The 18,460-nt window shown below is 38.7% G+C and overlaps 1 protein-coding gene across 1 annotated transcript in view; it reads left to right on the forward strand.

Moving 5' to 3' along the window:
- MAD1L1 (mitotic arrest deficient 1 like 1) overlaps positions 1-18,460 on the forward strand; it is a 370,489-nt gene that overhangs the window by 32,285 nt on the left and 319,744 nt on the right. The window contains exon 10 of the mRNA XM_080382402.1: positions 8,932-9,018. Coding sequence (XP_080238528.1) covers positions 8,932-9,018 — 87 coding nt within the window. The remainder of the gene's footprint in view (positions 1-8,931; positions 9,019-18,460) is intronic.

An 18,460-nucleotide genomic window follows, 5' to 3' on the forward strand; every position in this document is an offset into this window, starting at 1 on the left:
TTGAGAGATAGTAAAAAATTAGGGAAGAGTGGGATGGAGAATACAGTGCTGTGGGCAGTGCTGACTGACTTGGCAAAAATGCTGTTGCTGGAAGTCTGTGTTGCTAGAGACCAAAGATTTTCCTTGCATCATACCGAGCAATGTTTTGAAAGCATTTCAAAGACACTGGCTCTTGTGGATTATTGAGTACAATAGGTTTGTTGTGCTTCCTTGATACCCTAAAAAAGGAAAAAGAGAAGACCTTAAGAACTCCTTGTTTTCTTACATTGGAAAAACATAGGATACAGAGTATTTAATAGCTTTGCAGATACAGTCCATGTTTCTTGAGTTGTTGTAAATGGCTTATTGTTGCCTTTATAAACTGTTTCATTTTATGCAACTGAGTTTAAGCCAAATTAAAGTTCTTTTGTGTTATAGTATGATTGAAATACGTGGGCTGCCACTCCCTCCACCCCGCTCTTGTGAGATGAGACATAGCAATGCATACTGCAAGAAGAAATTGATTTAATCTGTGTCATAATACCAAGAAGATTGGTTTTTTTTTTGTTTTGTTTTGTTGAAGGAGAGAGTCAGAGTCAAGAACAGGGCATGGCAAAGCAAGCTTTGATTGTTTTGAAAATGTCAAGCATAAGTAAGTTTTTAGAGTTGGTACTTTTTTATTATTATTATTCCTTACTTACGCTACAAACCATTACCTTTTGTGCCAAAAAGCCTGAAGAGTGGCTGGCAGCTGAGTAGAGTGGAGAGCCAAGCATGTTTTGCTCTGGTCTGCCTTGTGCTGTAATGTGAAACAGCAGAGCAATTAAAGGACATCCCTGTGGGTTAGCAGCAATACAAATTGAACTTGTGTGGGGATATACTTGTCATTAGTAAGGGCTCAAGACAGTGTATTCTGTTTTTCTAGTTAACTGTTTCCCTTGCTACTTACGTACTTTCTTTGTGGTAGTACATCTTTTTCTGTTAAAAGTGTAGGTTAGTTTTGACTTCTAATGAAGTCTGGTCTTGACAGTTACTAAAATCTGTGAGAGAGAGCATACAATTACTCATCCATCCCAAAACCCCAAATGATGGCATGATGGTGGATCTCTTGCAACATAGGTAGCCTGACTTCTTGCCAGTTTTGAGAGCCAGCCTGACAGTTCACGTGTCTTGCCCTTGAGCCCCCCTCATAAAGTGTAGCACTGTAAGATCAATGAGAGCTCGAGGATATGTTTTGATGAGAAGACAGCCGAGCCAGCTAACAGCTTCTTGTTGAAAGGGGGAATTTCAGCAAGCTGATTCAGACCTACAGTGGCAGAAAATGAACGAAGCAAAGCTGGTGACTGCCACTGCAGTGGCAGAGGCAATTAGATTTGCTCTGCTGTTCTCACTGAATTGCACCTGGAGAAGAGTAGCCTGGAAATCTACAATGATGATTTGTGTGAGCTGGACCCCTTTTGGAAAGGCAACACTCTCTGGGCTTGCTGTGTAAAAAGCTGAGCTGTGTGCTCTAGCACTTTTTCAGTCAAACTATAGAAAATTGCTTTTGTTTCACCATGACCTCTCAAAAGCTCTAAATTGCATATCATGTGAGCCAGTATGCAATGACCTGACTTCTGGATGAAGATTAAAAAAAAAAAAAAAAAAAAGCTATTTTTATCTTACCTTCCAAATCAGCAGCTTCGCTATGTGTACATTCCTTCTCCTTGAGATCTATTAAAGCTTTTCACTTGTAAGGTTATGTTCAACTATGCAGTGTGTGTGCTTACAAGGTTTCAGTGGTTTGTTCTGTGCTTGCTGTTAGAGCAGTGATAGGGATGAGAAGGAAGTTTGGGATGTTGAAATGCCTGCCAGATGTTTTTTTTTTTTTTCAAAAGTAAGATAAAGTTAATCTTGTTGGGCTCTTAAATGTATCTTTAAAGTAGAAATGAAACTTGGAAGATTACTTATGATGCAATATTGATAATTTTGAAAGGAAAAAACTTTTCATTAAACCCCCCAAAATTCAATTGATTGGAATCTAAGATGGTTTTCTTCTTTCCCCCCCCCCCTCCCCTCTTCAAATTATGGCTGGATTGGAGTAATTGCTAATTTTGCAGTTGCTTCAAAGGAGTCATATCAGTTGCCTTTAGAATTGTTAACACACTTATAGATACTTAAAATGCTTTCTTACGAATAAGTTGTTCTTCTGCTTAGAGTGGTTAATGAGGACATTTGCTTTGGTAAAGAGCAATTGGATTTGTTGATTCTATTTAAACAGAAATATAAGGTCTCTTTCCTAAATGAAAGGAACCTCAGAAGCTGAGTTTGCTTATTGCTTTCAGTTTACACTTCATATTTCCTCCATTCACTTTGTATGTAAATTATCAAGCATGCAATTTATTGGAGAAACAGTCTAAGGTATACCTTAGTTTTGCTTTTTTGACAGCTCTGAGCACCTTCATTTGAATGAATAAAGGTAAGTGATTGCTCTTCAAAACATTTTAATAAAAGTGTTACAAAATACTAAATGTGTCCTAATTGCCTAGGAAATTTTGAGAATTTATTTTTGTGAACAATGTGTAGCAGATTCCTTAACATATGGTTTAGTTAATGTAGTTAGCAATAGAAAGGGAGGAGGTAGACATGGAAGACATTAACAAGTAGATGTAACTACCTGGACCAGAGCTTGAAGGGGCGTTTTTGTAAGAGTACTGTTGTGAAACTTAACTCTGAGAACTTCCAGGCCTGGACACCAGATTTTAGTGGCAATGTTTTCCTCTAGTCTGGTGAGGGGGAGCTAAGGTATCCTCCCAGGGAGGTGGTGCCTGTTTCGAGGGGAAAGGGTTGTTGAGCTCAAGTTGCAGTTTTCTGATACAAACTTTGAGTTACTATGACCAAGTTAAACTTGAGGTCTCTGTGTTGCTGTGTCTGGGGAAGTCTGTATGTGCTGCTGTGGTTATTGTTATTTGCTGTACTTTCTTGAAGCGCAGGTCATCAGAGGAATTGAGCTGCTTTTGGACTTGCTGGTGAAGTTTAAGAAATAAGCGGGAGGCCTGTAAACCAGAGATAGAGGAGTTAAAGCAGTTGTAGAGCTCAAACATACAAAAAGGATGTTTGGGAGACTCACTTCAAGCATACAGGAAGAGAGTATTACAGACAATCCACAGCCTGTCTAATCACACAGAAATATTTAAAACAACTAAAATGCCTTTCCAGAAATCTTCTGTTGTTGTCATGTTATCGTTCTGTTTGTTCTTCAGATGCTGCTGTTTTCCTGCCTAGGAAGAAGATTAAATTCTTCTTTAAAAGTAGAAAAGGCCCTACTTGGGGAGAGGAGAATTTAAAAATCTAGTTTCGTTTCTTATATGTAATATGAAAATAGATAAGGAACAAAATCCAGATTTTATACTTTCAGGAGACTGCCTTTAAAAAAAACCCCACAAACAAACACCCCCCACCCCCCCCTCCCAGACACCAAAGAAAACCCCCAAAACCCCAAAACAAAATCAAAAAAGCACTGCAAAATTTTTTTTGATTGAAGAGAAAGAAGCAGATGTGCCCTCCCTTTCTGTGCCCGATTCTCCTAACAGACACTTTAGTAAATACTTTTGTCTCTGGTCTTTGTCAGGTGATTATGCTTAAGTGTAAACCAGTTTATGGATCCGCCTAAAATGCTGTGCCAGAAATCTGGGAATGTTCCGTTTTAATGTGATTTAGTTGAGATAACCAAATCTGTGTCATCGTATATTCACAGAGGTAAACCTGTAGAGAGAAATGTTAATTCAACAGACTTCCAAAAATAACTAGTTGAGGGGTGTAATATTGTAAGTGTGTTATTAGTTTGGTAGTTTCAAGCAAATGTATTTTTTTTTCCAAAAAAAAAAAAAAAAAGCAGTGAAGAACTTAGTCCTCCAAACAGAGCTGTGCCGGTTTTTCTATTTAGTTTTACATTTGCCTTGCACTTTCATGGTTAAAATGTAATGCTGGATATCTAGCTACAATCAAACCTCTTTCTTTGCTGTGAATTTTAAAACATTTTATAGAAGCAATTAGAAGTTGATGTTTTAGTAAGTTATAAATTAAAAAATATTCCAGTTTTTACTTTAACATCTTCATTTGCTTACTGAGTCTTGGTTTAACGTTACTTCAACAGCTAATTCTCAGTGTGAAATTGTCATAGTTTATACTGAAGTGGTAATAGATCCTTAACCAGGACAGTTCAACAGAGCTTTCTAGCAAATGCCTATGAAATGTCAGCATAATTGTATGCATTTAAAAAACAAACAAAAAAAGGCATTAAAAAATTTGCATAAGCCGTTTTCCTGGTTAAAAGTTAAAGGAGTGTGCCAGTGGGTGCTTGGACATCATTGAGTGACTTGGATGGGCATCCTATTACATTAATTTTTCACTTCATTTGAACAATTTTAAGTTTTTATCATTCTTAAACTGCTCCTTTTCAAATTATCTGCACTTCAAAGGAAGTCAAAGAGGTTTGGTTAACAGCACTTTTGTCCCTCTCCTTCCTTACTCTGCTGTTAAACTATGCTGGACTAATTTGCCCATTTGGGGGGGGGGGAGAAATAATCTTGTTTCAAATTTAGGCTTGAATTCTTGCATTTGTTTGTGTTTTTTTGATTTTTTTTTTTTTTGCTTAAGTGTTGAAGAATGAAATGTGTTCTTGGGATGGGATGGTGGGACAGAGGAAGAATATTCTAGCTTTTGGCCACTTGTGCCTTACCCAGGAGAAAGGAACTGAAGTCAGTGGTTTAATCTGCACCTGCATTTTGGAAACCGCTTTGTCGTTTTTTCTTCACGTTGTCTTTATAATTGGATAGCATACAATTCAGTTTTAATAACGTGCTGCTCTTGAATCATACCGTTAAATGTGTGTGTTTCACCTACAGGATTTTGCACAGCTGACGCAAACTAGGTGTAGGGTTTTCTTGGTAGTTCCATAGGCTCCATTGGGCTCCATTGCTACCTGAGGCAGGAAGATGTCTGCTTGTTTGCAGGGCCAACAGCGCTAGTGCAGAAAGCAGCAGCTTTTCAGAAAGGGAGTTCTGGGCATTTTTACGTGAGGAGGACAAAGTTTCAAACTTCCCTAAAGTAGCTGTGGTGATTTAAATAGTGTTGATAAGCTGAATTGTCATACACATACTCTATAAAGCAGACTTCTTAGCTTTTTAATACTGGTTTTGATATCAGCTGTTCCATAGGGAATGGATAGGGTTTAGCAAAAATTATGCACAGATATACAGCTAGTCCATCAGACAGAGGCTGTCAAGGCCAGAACTTGTTAAGTGTGTGTTGGGGGCTGACAGACTTCTCTTTTCATGCGGCATTGTTTTCAGAAACTTGTGAAATGAGAGAGCTGTTTACAGCAGTGAGGGCTGGTTGGTATTTGCAGTGCTTTGGGGAGTTGACCAATTCTCCTCAAACTGAAAGCTAGTCTGATTTAGTTTCATTGTGCATGCAGTGTCATTCCTCCACTTGGAACTGTGTAAATTTGGCTTTTGCCAAATCGTCTGTGATCAGGATAGGATGTAGACCTCAGAAACAGGCTTTGAAACCTCTCAGTAAAGGTATTTGACAGTACAGTGCATGCACAGGGTGTCTGTGTCTCTGAACACCTGACATGAATTAGTTTTCCAGAAAGTGAACTCTTCTTTAGAGGGGGTTAATACTTGTTACCTTTATTTTCTGTTATATATCTATGCTGCTCCACTTGGGGCAGGGGGGAGGGGGGAAGTATCTAATGCCAATAAAACATCCTCCAGAACTAAATATAAACCTAAAGCTGCCAATTGCTGAAACTGAGATTGGAAGCTGATTGTTGATTTGAATTGCTGAACAGATGAGGATGATTGTTTTTTATTGGAAATCTGTCAGTAGCTGTCATTAGTATAAATCTGTGGCTTTTATAGTCCTGTCTCATTTTACTATTGGATTATTTTCAGTTCTCGATCTCAGTCCTAATACAATATGGTATGAACTTCTGAGAAAATGAGGAAAAAAAAATCAAGGCAAAGATATTTTTTTGCTCATTAAAAAAAATTGTGCAATTATTTCATTGGTGCAGGGAGTAGGAACCAAATACTAGAGTTGGGGGCTGGCACTGAACATGGCCAGAGAGATGACTGATATTTAGTATCCTTGTGATAAATCTGCTATATTTGGTTGAATTATGAGAGGCTTAGAACTGCGGTTCTCAGAGCCTTGTTGACTTGGCATTAGATTTTACAAAGATTGTCCATGTTGAAGTTGGTGTGTCTGCTTACAGCTTCTTTTTGCCAAACAGATTAAGCATACCCAGTCCATTTCTGCTGTTTTCTGTTTTTTAGCTTCTCGTAACCCTAGTAGTCACGAGACTACTATTTTTTTCTTTTTTCTTTTTTTCTCATCAGTGCTAATAAAAAGTTGCCTTTATCCTTACCTTAACTCTAGCTATTTCTTTTAGTTAGAAACTACTGCAGAAAGAGAACAACATCTACTTCCTTAATTAATGGGGAAAAAAGCTATCTGAGTCAGAGGGTCTACTTCCTTCAGAAGCTTCTTCCTTCCTTCTGTTGAAACTATATTGTAGCTTTGTAGACTTCTCTTGTAGGATTTTTGTTACTCCCCAACCCCCTACCCCCCCTCCACAGACATTGTGGAGCATGTGAAACCAGTGGTCTTCCACTTTCTGGCACATGTTATCATTTAGTTCTCCATTTAGTTCTTAGAAAGAACCTAAGTCTTCTAGCTTGGAAAACAAAATTAGAGCAGTGTTAGATTTCAGCTCTTCAGAGCTGAGATTCCAAGAAACCAGTGTTGTTTTACTCATGCTCTTGGGTTATGTGGAAATGTGGCTTGCATCAGACTGGGTTGAATTAGTTCTGCAGCGTTTGTTCTAATGCCCAGCCATTGGGTAGCTCTCTGTAAAGAGATGAGGAACTGCTTACATTAAGAATCCCCTCAGGCTCAGCTATAGGACTTTGCAATATTTATCTAGTGCTGCAACACGTTTTAAAACCCAGGTGCTTGTTGGCTTAAAATTGACTTGTCTCTGCTACCAGAATTTGAATTCTAGATGTTTTAGTCAAGCCATCTCCAGGCTGATGTCTTGGTTTCTTCTTGTAGTTTCCTTGACCACTGAGTGTGATGCCTTTGAAGGACAGTGTTTCATCCTGTTCTAACAATTTCTTTGCTGCAATATATATCTGCATTGTCTGAGAGGAGACCATGTTCATCTGCATTATTATGCATTAGCTGTTAGGACTTGCACGTAACACAAGTAGTATTAGAGGCTTCAAAATTTTCTGCTGAAGAGGGCTACAAGTGTGCAATTCTGGAAGCAAAAAGCAGGAACCTTTGAATTGGGATTGCCAGGACTGAATCCTGACTATCTGCATCAGCTCAGAGTTTTAACTGATTTTTCACTTGACTGGAAGTGGCAGGTGATTAAAGAAAAAAGTAATGCCTTTTCTGTAGGTGAATAACTGGCTAAAAAGTGGTATCATCAGAGAAATTACTTCTTTAGTCCTAAATTCTTTCAGAATCCCAGTGGTCAAGCTAGAGGCACGTCTTCTACTTATCCAGTTTTTGGAGTGGCAGGAACCTCATTCCAGGGCTGTGTTTGAATAACGTAAAATCTGACCAGGCTTAATTTCATCTGCCAGCAACAGTGAAGCCTTGACTTGCATCTTGGGGGACATGGCAGAATGTGTTTCCACAGATTTTACTTCTGTAAAACTAGCTTACCACTCACTCCCTATGGAAAAACCCTTTCAAGGTTTGGGTCACTCTTTCCCCTTTGGGGGTGATGCATCTTCCTGCAGCAAAAGGATGTACCCAGCATATACTGTGAAGCCTTTTCCAGCTTTCTTTCCTTTGAGAAGTGTGATACAGATGCTCCTCTTTTGGGATGGGAAACCCTTTCTGGTGGCTCAAGAGAAACATTTTTTATAAGCTGCTTTCATTTAGAGTTGAATCTCTTACACTCACAATTTAAGGAGAGGTCTCTGAAAAGAACAGTTATCTCCTGCAGAGACTGTTGATGTGGGATAGTGGTTTCTGGGACTGTTAGACTAGAGTTATCTTGATCCTATTCCACTAGTTTTAAGAATTCATCATTGGATTTGATGGAAAAATAAACCTATCCCAACAACTGAAAAGCTGTCGCTAGTGGATTTGTAGAAATATTTGATCTCTTCGACAAGAAAAGGTTATCAGAATGTTACCTGAAGTGTAATCTAAAGCTGATGGATCATTTTTTTTTCTTTTTCTTTCCCCTGTGACTCTGGAGTCAGCGCTTGTATGAAGGACTCTGAAGTCAGCACACTGATAATTGTGTGGGAACGCTGCTTTGAGACACCTATGGTGTAGCTGAACCTCTACACTGTTAAAGGGTATTCAGTGGTAGCCAGAGTTGTTGAAACGTACAGTCTATGTAAATTTACTTCCTCCTTTTCTTACCCTCTTGCTAATACTCCCGTGATCATGCTCCACTGAGACTCTGTAGTTGAGCAATGATTAGAGTAATGCTGGGTGTGCTCATGCGTGTGTATTTGTGCTGAGCACTAGGATAGGGGGGGATGGGTTGTGAACACCTATTCCTATGTATGTTAAACAAAAAGTTGTATGTGTTGAAGTGATAAGTTGTCTGTTCATCTGGTACGAATGTTTATACAGGGTGCTTGCTTTGATAAATTTGGTGTTGCTGACTCTACAGCTTTAGAGTTGATTTATGGGTTGAAGTGGACGATGGTGAGATGCTGCGACATGGATGATGATTACAGCATTTAATAAAACAGCCTTTTATGTAAGCTGGACGGGATGCAACCTTGTGTTTTTCTAAGGGACTGCAGCAACTTTGACCTTGTGATATTGCCTTGTCTGCTTTTGTTGAGACCTTTTCTTGTGGCTCTGTATGGAACATAGTATTTCAACCAATAATTTGTTAAAAGTTTCTGTTTTGTTTTAATTGTGTAGGACACCTGATGATCTCTCAAGGCAAATTGTGGCCCTGCAGCAAAGGGAGCTTGTGCTGAAGGAGCAGAATTCTACCATCATGAACAGGTGAGTGATACCAATAGTGGATGCTGGTAGCAAGGAACTGCTATATTAAAGCATGTAGAAAGAAAACAAGCACTGCAAACTGAGAGAACGGCTCTTTAGATTTCGTTGCTGTTCCATGGAGACTTCTGTGTTATCTTCTGTTCTTTCCCATGTTGAAGATGACCATTTTGCTTGCTTAAATCCTTGCAGGAAAAACAACAACCGTGGGCAGGTGCAGTGAAATTTATCCAGCTTTATTTTAGGAGCTAAAGTGTTTTTAAGGGGAAGTGAGCTGCTTTCCCAGACCATTTCATCTGGAAAGGGAATGTCACAGCAGAATGTGCAAAGTAGGCATCTGGGTGCTTGCATAAGAGCCCTGAGGGCTGTGATTTTACTGCTTAAAGGACCAGATTGTATGGATGGTGATGGAAAAGTGTGTTTGCAGTTTTGGTGGCGAATTACTGCTAGACTTTGGGAGGAGCAGTCTGTTTATAGAGTGAGATCTGTGTTTAAAACTAGAGGGTGTTTAAGCCTTTGGCCTGGTATGGCACTGAATACCTAATAGGGGAAATCAGTTTGTCTGCCAGAGCTTAACTTTCCAGAGTGCATTGGTTACACACAGCCTTTCTTAGCACAGTGCCACGGCATGCCAGAAAGTGCTTCTCGTCTCAGTGCACATATTCTTACTTCCCACACTGTTTTATTTCCTCCCTTTAGGAACTTATTGTCTGTTCTTGTTAAAAACGGTACCTCAAGTCTTTCAAAAAGGCTCTTGGACTGTTTGCATTCCCAAGGTGTTAGATGAATTGTCTAAGCAACAGAAGTGTGGAGGATTTCAACCTTTGGTGTAAACATGTTGAATGTAAAGCAGTCAAATACTGTGTAATTGAGCACTGGACAAGCATTATTATTGGGCTGCATTTGCTGATGTGTCTCCCGAGGTATGCGGTAGATTTTGGTTCAAGAGATGATCGTGTTGTGGGCTCCGCCTTACTAATAATGGGCAGGATTCAAGCTGAGTGTTAAAAGCTTTGCATGTGCTGCTACTATTAATGAAACTGTTTAGTCAGTTGTAAAATTGTTAGCCAAGTGTAAATTCCCGTGAGTGCTGCTCGTCAAATTGTTTTGTGGTTTTTGCTAAGAAGTTTTAAGGGAGGGAAAAAAATCTCAGCAATATAAAAAAAGACATTTCATGTATTAAAAATAAACCAAGCAAACCCTCAAACCCAGAATTGATCAAATGATCAAATAAAAGGATCATGGTAATGTTTGACTTACTGATTTTTTTTTTGTTTTGTCTTTTTTTTTTTTTTTAAGGCTGTTCCTCACAGCCTGTCAGAGAAATGCTTTTTCTGAATTTATTAATGGCCAAGGGGAATCATGTGTTGAAAAAGCAGCTTTTTGGTAGTGCCTGTTCATGCTGGATGTAATTGCGCCAATTTAGTTTAAAAATAAAAACATGATTAAGATTACTTTTTGATTTCAAGTTAAATGGGCTGTAAAGCTGCTTAAATTAAAATTCTAACGTTTTCTTGATGCAATGCTGTGTGTCATTTCTGAAACTGATCATTTCAGCTTTCTTCTGTCACATACCTTATTCTGTCTTAAAATGTAGGCAATAAGATACATTTTCGAAAACCTTTCATTACTGATGATTTGAAGGTTCCCAGGAGAAGGTCTTGAGTCTTTGGAAATAAAACCTTGTTAAGGAAGCAAATCTAATTTTCTCTTTTCCCTGAATGCCATCCAGATTTAGCTGATGGTCTTCTCTTTTATTTGTTTCCTAATTATGTTCAGACTGGTCTGTGTATTACAGTAGCTTAATATGTGATCATGACTCCCTCTAGTGAATGATGGAGCCCAGCACTTATTCAGCTTTCTGTTGGTTCTTTTTCGGCTGAAGTTCTTCTGCCCTTAGTTGAAATGTGTTGTCTTCAGTACTGATAGTGCTATATTTGATTTATAAAGGTGATGGTTGTGTGTGCGTACAGCAATGCGCAGTACAAAGACAAAAGAATTTTTGCCTACCTTAAGAAGCTTTGATTGACTTTCCTCCATTAAAATTAATGGTTTGGTAGATGCTGAAGAAAACATCATCAGAAGTTGGCTTCTGAATTTAATTTTAGTGCAATAAAGTGGGGAATCACAGATAGTCCTGGCTTACCTGTTGCTAGAGCACAAAATTCAATTTAGTTGAAGAGGTTTGGGTGTGGTGTTAAAGATGGTGATATGACCCTTTTCCCTAAATGGCTGTCATGGAGTCTTTGTACAGTGAGTGTATGTTTGGTTGTCACTGAGCTTTTAAACACAGGCAGAAGAGTGCCTGGAAGGGTTTTTTGCAAGCTGATTATTCTTTCTTTCAATCTTTACACTGCAGTCGTCTTGTTTTTTATTCCCAGTGAGGATACCTTTTGCACATTGTTTAGGGACTGTGATAGACGCTTGCTCTCTACTGTTTGTCTCACAGCCTGGCAAATAGTCCCCAGTTTCTTTTTGATAAGAGGAGATGCTTGGTGGTGAAGCAGAAGTTAATTGCTAATTTAGCAGAATGTGAGCAGGTCTTGACTTCAGAAAACAAACCAGGCATGGAAAAGGTATCATAGGGGAACAATTTGCTATGTAAAGTCCCATCCATTTCTGTAAAACTGGAGGCAGATCTAGCTCAACTGCTTCCCAGTGTCCTTTAGTTGATCTAGAATGGAGAGAGAGGTATGGTGTACAAACACACTGGTAACAATATTTTCCAAATGGCATGTGGGTTCACTAAACAGACAATTCATTTTGCCTCATTCTTCCATTCTTGAACTGCTTTCCATTTATTACTCTAGGGTTTTTTTTAGAGCCAGTGTTTCTGTTATTAAACAGGCAATAGAGGTCATCACACCACAAAAAGGCTACATCATTACAAATGAGCCTTCGCATTGATATTCCCCCTGCTGCTAGCTTGGGGATCTGAAGCGCAATCTGTGTTTTGTGTAATCTGTGCAATTGCCAGTGTCTCAAGGCATCCCATAGATCAAATGATGATGCAGATGATATTTACTGTATCGTTTGGATTGGATGCTTTTAGACACAGAACCACAGGACTGAATTTTCTGAACAGTGGGTTTAAATCAATTTCTTTTAACAGTGATTGTTTACATGTTTGAGTTGTGTAGGCTCCCTTGGAGCTTACTGTTTTTGCTAGGGAGGATAAACCTTCCTGTGGTGCTGCATGGAGAAGGTGGGGAGGGTCAGTCTTGTGCTGGACACATACACAGCAGCTCCTCTTCACAGATTCAGGATCATTGAGTAATGTAGCTGGAAGTGGCATTAATAGTGCGCGATGCAATCTCACTGCTGTTTTGGAGTGTGTTGCTAGAAGTTGTGTAAATAGAGTAAATTACACTTTCAGCAGTAACAGCAAGTATTGTGGAGCTTTGTAACTGCAAAAGATAGATAACAATCCAAATGTTTATAAGCTCAAAAGAAGATTGCTTAGGGCTACTTTGAGAGCATGAAGTGCACCTGCTTTGCTGTAGGAAAAGGCAACGAAAGAAAGGTGTTTAATTAGTGGGTTGGTTTAACTGTGCATTGTTAGTTTAAGCACATTTTTTTCTGCCCAGAATGTGAATGCTATAGGCATTGTACATTGAAATGTACTTTTCGAGGAAGAGTTTATAGTTGTAGCTTGTAATATGGAAAGTTGGCCAAGCAGTTTATAATCTTTTGTCTTATGGAAAAGTGATGTAGTAGTTACACTATTTTTTTTAAGTGAGAAAAGCGGCATATTTATTTTTCCAGCATCTTATCTGCCTATTTGGAGTCTCTGGAGAGATTACCTAAAACAATCCTGGCAAAGCATTCTAGAATTTCAAATTTAGGAGAGACCTTCCCTTCTCGTCATTGTTGTCAAGCACAAAGGAATGATGCTGCTTACAGTTTGATCTTTGCTTCAGTTCTGAAGGACAGGCTATGAAGATGCACTTTTCTTGGTTACTTGCATTTCCTCCCAAAGTGATAATTTCTCTTGTACTTTGGCTCTTGTTGTGTAACACTGACTTTGGGCCATTGAGTTATCTTGTGGAAAGTCAAATACAAGGAAACACATAGGTGAAGTTAGTACTGAGCAGGATGAAGGATACAAATAAAAATGGAAAAGCAGTAAATTTTTTGGTTCTGTTGTTGGGATCCTGGAGCCGCTGGCTTATTCCCATCACCTAGTGTCAGAAACTCAGCCATATGTTCTGACAGTTTCGTATGTGAAAAGGGATACATAGGATGTAGTTGAAAAAATATTTTCTTTCTCTAAGTGCTCACAGAGCTCTGTTAAGAGACATGGTTGTTTACCACCTTTATTCATATTAAATCATGTAAAGCTGATTTATCCAAACAACCTGCTGTGTGTGTTGTTGCTTAAAAATGAAATAAAAAGACTAAACTGTGGAAGGGAATGTAGATTGAAAACTGAACAAAAAATGCTTTTGGGTTGGGCAGCAGGGATTTGTTTGAAATAAAAAAACCTCAGTGAATGAGTGATGATGTGCTTATAACTGTCCATCTCCATAAGTGCTGTTAGCTCAGAAGTGTTGTAAATCTATTGCTTGTCTTTTGTTTTCCTTGGATGTCCCAAGGAGTGTCAGTCACAAATATAAATAGACACTGTCAGACTTTTCCCCTAATCTTCTATAAAGTTGGGCAGAAGTTTAATTACAGTGAAATGTCTTTTATCTGACAGAGAAGTGCTAGCTTTTTAATAGGCTTTATGAGTTATTTTGTGATCAAAAGAAGCACTTAATGCCTAATATAGGACAAGGTAGGGATTTTTTTTCTTCCTGTTCATCTATATGGCACATTGCACCTTGATTTATATGTGGAGGTGTGTGTGTACCTAGTACCAGGCAAATGTTTATTCACAGTGCTTCAGGGCAATATTAACTTCTGGCAGGTTCTGCATTCATTTATAGAGTAATATTATGAAGAAATGACTAGTAGGTACAGCTTTTTCTTTTCTCCAAAATGGATCTTTCATGCATTTTTATACTAGAAGGTAGCTGATAGTGTCCCATTAAGTGACCAATCTACTCTCTCCAAATAAACATAATCAAATAGTAAGCTTCCAGGGCAGCATCTGGTTATTCGTGACTCTAATTGGGTAGATACAAAGCTTTTCTAATTTTTTTCTATCACATAGTTTGGGCCTAGCAGAAAATAGGAAGGCAAGAAATAATTTAGCCAAGACATTGACTTATGCGTCCAATTCTAAAAACATGGGATTTTGCCCAGACCTTTGCTTTTCATGGTTGTGCCGGTTTTAGTCTGTTTTCCTGAAGAAGTGAGGCTTATTACTGTGCTTTGTTTGTGCGTGTAGATGAGATTGTGCCTATCCTACACTTCCAAACTTGCTAGTTACAGTCTGTTAAGTATGGCAGATAGTAGACGTCTCAAAAATAATGAATTCCAGCAGGTTTAAGTAAAACAGGTCTCCATTTCCAGGCCAGACATGCTGTTGGTGCAACCAGATGTCACACCCCATTGACAGTGAGGCTCCTATGGGAGATTGTGCCTCCTTACCCTTGAGACTGGCAGTGAGTGAGGACTATTCTGATACAGTAATATCACAATCCATAATTTCTGCTATACCATGCTTTGCAAAGGCTTTGGTGGCATTTGGTAGTACTGTGGTAATGTTGGTATCGTTTTTATACTGGTAGTATAAGAAATGGAAGTCTGCATGAGTCCGTATCAACTCTGGAGACAGAAATCTATAGGAGAACTGGCAACGGTGATTCTGGAGCTTATAGAACTAGTCTCTTTCTGTTTAAAAGGAAAAATGCATATAAAGCCTAAAGAAAAGCCTACAGGGGACAGACATAGCTGTAATTGTACCTATTTTTCAGTCTGGAGCTCTGTATAAACTGTATAGCACAAAACCATGAAAATATTGGTATTTGGTTTCTTACCTTAGGTTTGACTATGCTTCTTGGAGAATGTTCAAGGATGATCTGTGAAATGCCTCTGTTCAGTGCTCTGATTACTTCTAATGATTAAAAAAGCTCTTTACCTCAGTTCTTAATATTTTTTTTCTTGTTCCAGGATTGTGATTGATTCTTGGTGTTCCTACTAGCATCCCTGATGTTTGTGCACTTTTTATTACTAGAATGAACAATAGCTTTCATTTAGTAGTCCTCCTCTGAGTTGCTAATTCAGCATTCCCTTGGGTGTCCAGGTAGCAGTGTGTACTGTTCACTAAAAAAATGTGTAAAAATAATCAGTTCATTTGATAGGAAGCATAGACTGTTCTTGATGGTGTGTTGTACAGCAGACACTGTGTTGCACTGTAAAAGTTATGGAAGGAGAAGTCTGCCTAGCATTTCTTTTATGCATGACTCACATCTGTGCTATAAATCTTTCACTTCTGTGAGACTAAAATTCCTAAAAATCGTAGATGAAATAGATGTATGTTAATACTTGCCTAGAGTTCTCGGAAACTAGAATAAGTATTTAGAATTATTAAAGTAATTTGAAGTTGGAATTTATTATCTGTTTTCAGTAATCTTGTTCTTTCCTTTTTAGTGGATAGATGCTAGATCAAAGTAATGATTTACATGAAGCTGATGGGCCAAAGGAAGTGTGCCCCACGTCCATGTTGTATTTGTGATATGAATACAAAGGGAGGAATTATAATCTCAGCTGTGCAGTACGCAGCAGTACAAAAATATTCGACTTTGAAACCAGTATTATTATGTAAAATCATGAATTCAGCCTGTTGCCTATCTTCATGTAGAGCTGTGGGACTGCAGTGCTGTAAGATTTCTAGTGCTTAGGGATTTGTCTTTTATTGTCTTTGCAATGTGACAGTAAGCCTTGAAAAATTTTATACAAGTTGGAAAAGAGGGAGGGCCCTTCAGTTTGGTAATAAAAAAACCCTTTAGAATCAGTCTTGAAGTCATAAGGATGGTCCCATGGGTAAGGTAGAAGAATGTGGGCTGAGAAGTCTAGGCTTAGTTTCTAGAGAAGCTCTGTGTTTGCTTGGGTTCTGCTGAGTCACTTCATACAGAGACCTGGGGTTCTCATATTCTCACATGCAGATCCAGAAGACCATGTGAAAGAAAAGAAACATCTCTACTCCATATATCCTGTCTAGTCTACACCTAATAATTTTTAAGGCAGATAAAATATATTAATTCGTATCTTATCTCTCTGTACCTGTTCAGATTTTTTTTGTTCCCTCTCCCCCAAAAGCACATGCTACACGTTTGTACCCATATAGTATCTTAATTTTATAGTACTGGCCATGGCTATTGAACTCTTCCTTTGAAGTGTTTTATGATACAGTCAAACAAGACTCTGTATAACCATTTTGTCTCTTAATTTGTAATGCTAGGACTGCGTTAGAGCCTTCCTGAGCAGTCATGAGAAGCCAGAGGAAGAATGGTGGCAGAATGAATTTTCTGTCTTTTTAAACTCTTTTACCTGGATACCTAGTGTAGTTGCTGTAATAACAGAGGTATCAAAGACTCTGGATTTTTCTAAAGTACTTTAGGGTACTGTTAATATTGTTTATTTTAAACAGATTGATGATTTCCCCCTGCTTTGAAGGGGAGTGGGGACAGTCAGAATACACTGAGACATTTTACCAAGGTAAATGTGAATTCTGTAGGATTTTTTAACTGCTGTGAAGTAGTGTCGGTTCACGCACTGCACAGACTATGGTTATGTCTAAAAAATAGGTTGTCTTGGCTAGGATGTCTCAATCGGTTGATCATATCTGCATGTAAACTTTGTTCAGCTCTATAGCTAATCGCTTGTTTAACAATTTCTCATCTGGGTCACATCAACTCTACTGCATGACTACTTCAGCCTGCTGGTATTGGTATTTTTATTATGTATTTTCAATTCAGTATTCTCTGTGTCTGCTTGTATGGACATGGGAATGTATAGACCATAGTGCAATATAGTAAATGGAGGAAATACTGTAAGTATATAGCTCTTGGTAGGGAGAGGGCATTTTTAGTTATAAATATTTTCCTAATGTCAAAGTTTTATAATTATACAAAAGACATACTGCTTGAAAAGTTTAATCAAAAATAAAAAGTATGCTGCCTTATCTTTTTTTAGCTGTGTAAGGCAAAAAAAACTTGTATAAATTGCAGTCAACCCCCCCCCCCCAAAAGCAGCTTTCTTTTGCTGCTCTGAAAGTTAAATGACTAATGTGCATAATTTATTTGAGCATCTGTGCTAAAAACTTGCATACCAAGTTTTAGTTCAATGTGATCAACAATGGCGAAAATTAGGATTTATCATGGAAATGCTGACGGATGTGAACATGTGTAGGCTAAACCGGTGACTGACAAACCTTCTTATTGTGCAATGCTAATGGTGAAACAATTTTTTTTTTTCTGCTGTAATTGCATTCCCCCCCCTCCTGCTTAATTTTCTCCTTTTCAAATTCGATGGTTTTAGTTGCACTTCATATTTGGATTCCTGCTTTTTCTGGAGTCTGCATAAAACCTCCTAAGTCATCTTGTGATATTTCTAAGCGCAAGATACCCTGAGCTCTCCGGGCGAGGGGGGGAGGATCAGCATCCTGACATCTAGCTGGTGCTTTGCAGTAACATGCTCAGAACGGAAGATGGTGCCGGCAGTCTTGGCAGCTGCTCTGTCTTCCCTCCCCTCCTCCTCCACCTTTTCTGTCTTGCACAGCAAGGGTGCTGTCACCAGGATTATAAATTCTGGAGCCAATTAGCTAAAAAATGTTACAAGTGAAAGGAAAGAAACTAAAAGCTGCAGAACATCTTGATATGAATATGCCTGTCTCAGAAACTCTTCCTGTGAAGAGCTCAAATGTGGCCTTTTACTACAGCTCTGGCACAGCTTTTGGTGAAGCATCAGACACTTTTGAGGCACCTGGTTAAGGAAAGAGGAGCTGGTTTGGGGGAGTCAAGCACAGGGAAGCAAGGCACAGCCTTCTTAGGAAATTGTGCTGGTAATACAAGGTCTTCTATTAAAATTTGGAAAAATTCTGAGAGTGTGTTCATGCTTGACAGTGTTTCCTCCTTTCTCCGTCCTTGTCCACAAGAGTTCTTACTGAAGGAAACTTATTATTATTTATTTATTTTTTAAATTCTCAGAGTCAGACTGATTGCTTAGTTATTGTATGGGTATCACAGAGGAGAAATGTATTTATAGTCAGTTCCGCTCTGTCTCTCTTTTAAGATGGTAGTTGGTGTGTTTTCTGGCAGTAGTGGTGTGGCCATGCTCTGTTGCTTAGAAGAAATTCTGACAGACAGCTTCTGGATGCAGTCATCCTTTTGTGGGAATGTGTCACTCCCTAGGAGGAAAGGAGATGGGGTAGAGTTGGAGATGGGTTTCAGAGGGATGGTTGGCAACTGGGCCAGTTACTTTGTTGCTGGTGACTTTCTTTTTTAAACTTTACTCATATGAGAAAAACTGTAGTAGGATCTGACATTCAGAGGGCCCT

This window comes from Falco punctatus, assembly GCF_963210335.1.
Source record: "Falco punctatus genome assembly, chromosome: 4".
NCBI lineage: Eukaryota > Metazoa > Chordata > Aves > Falconiformes > Falconidae > Falco > Falco punctatus.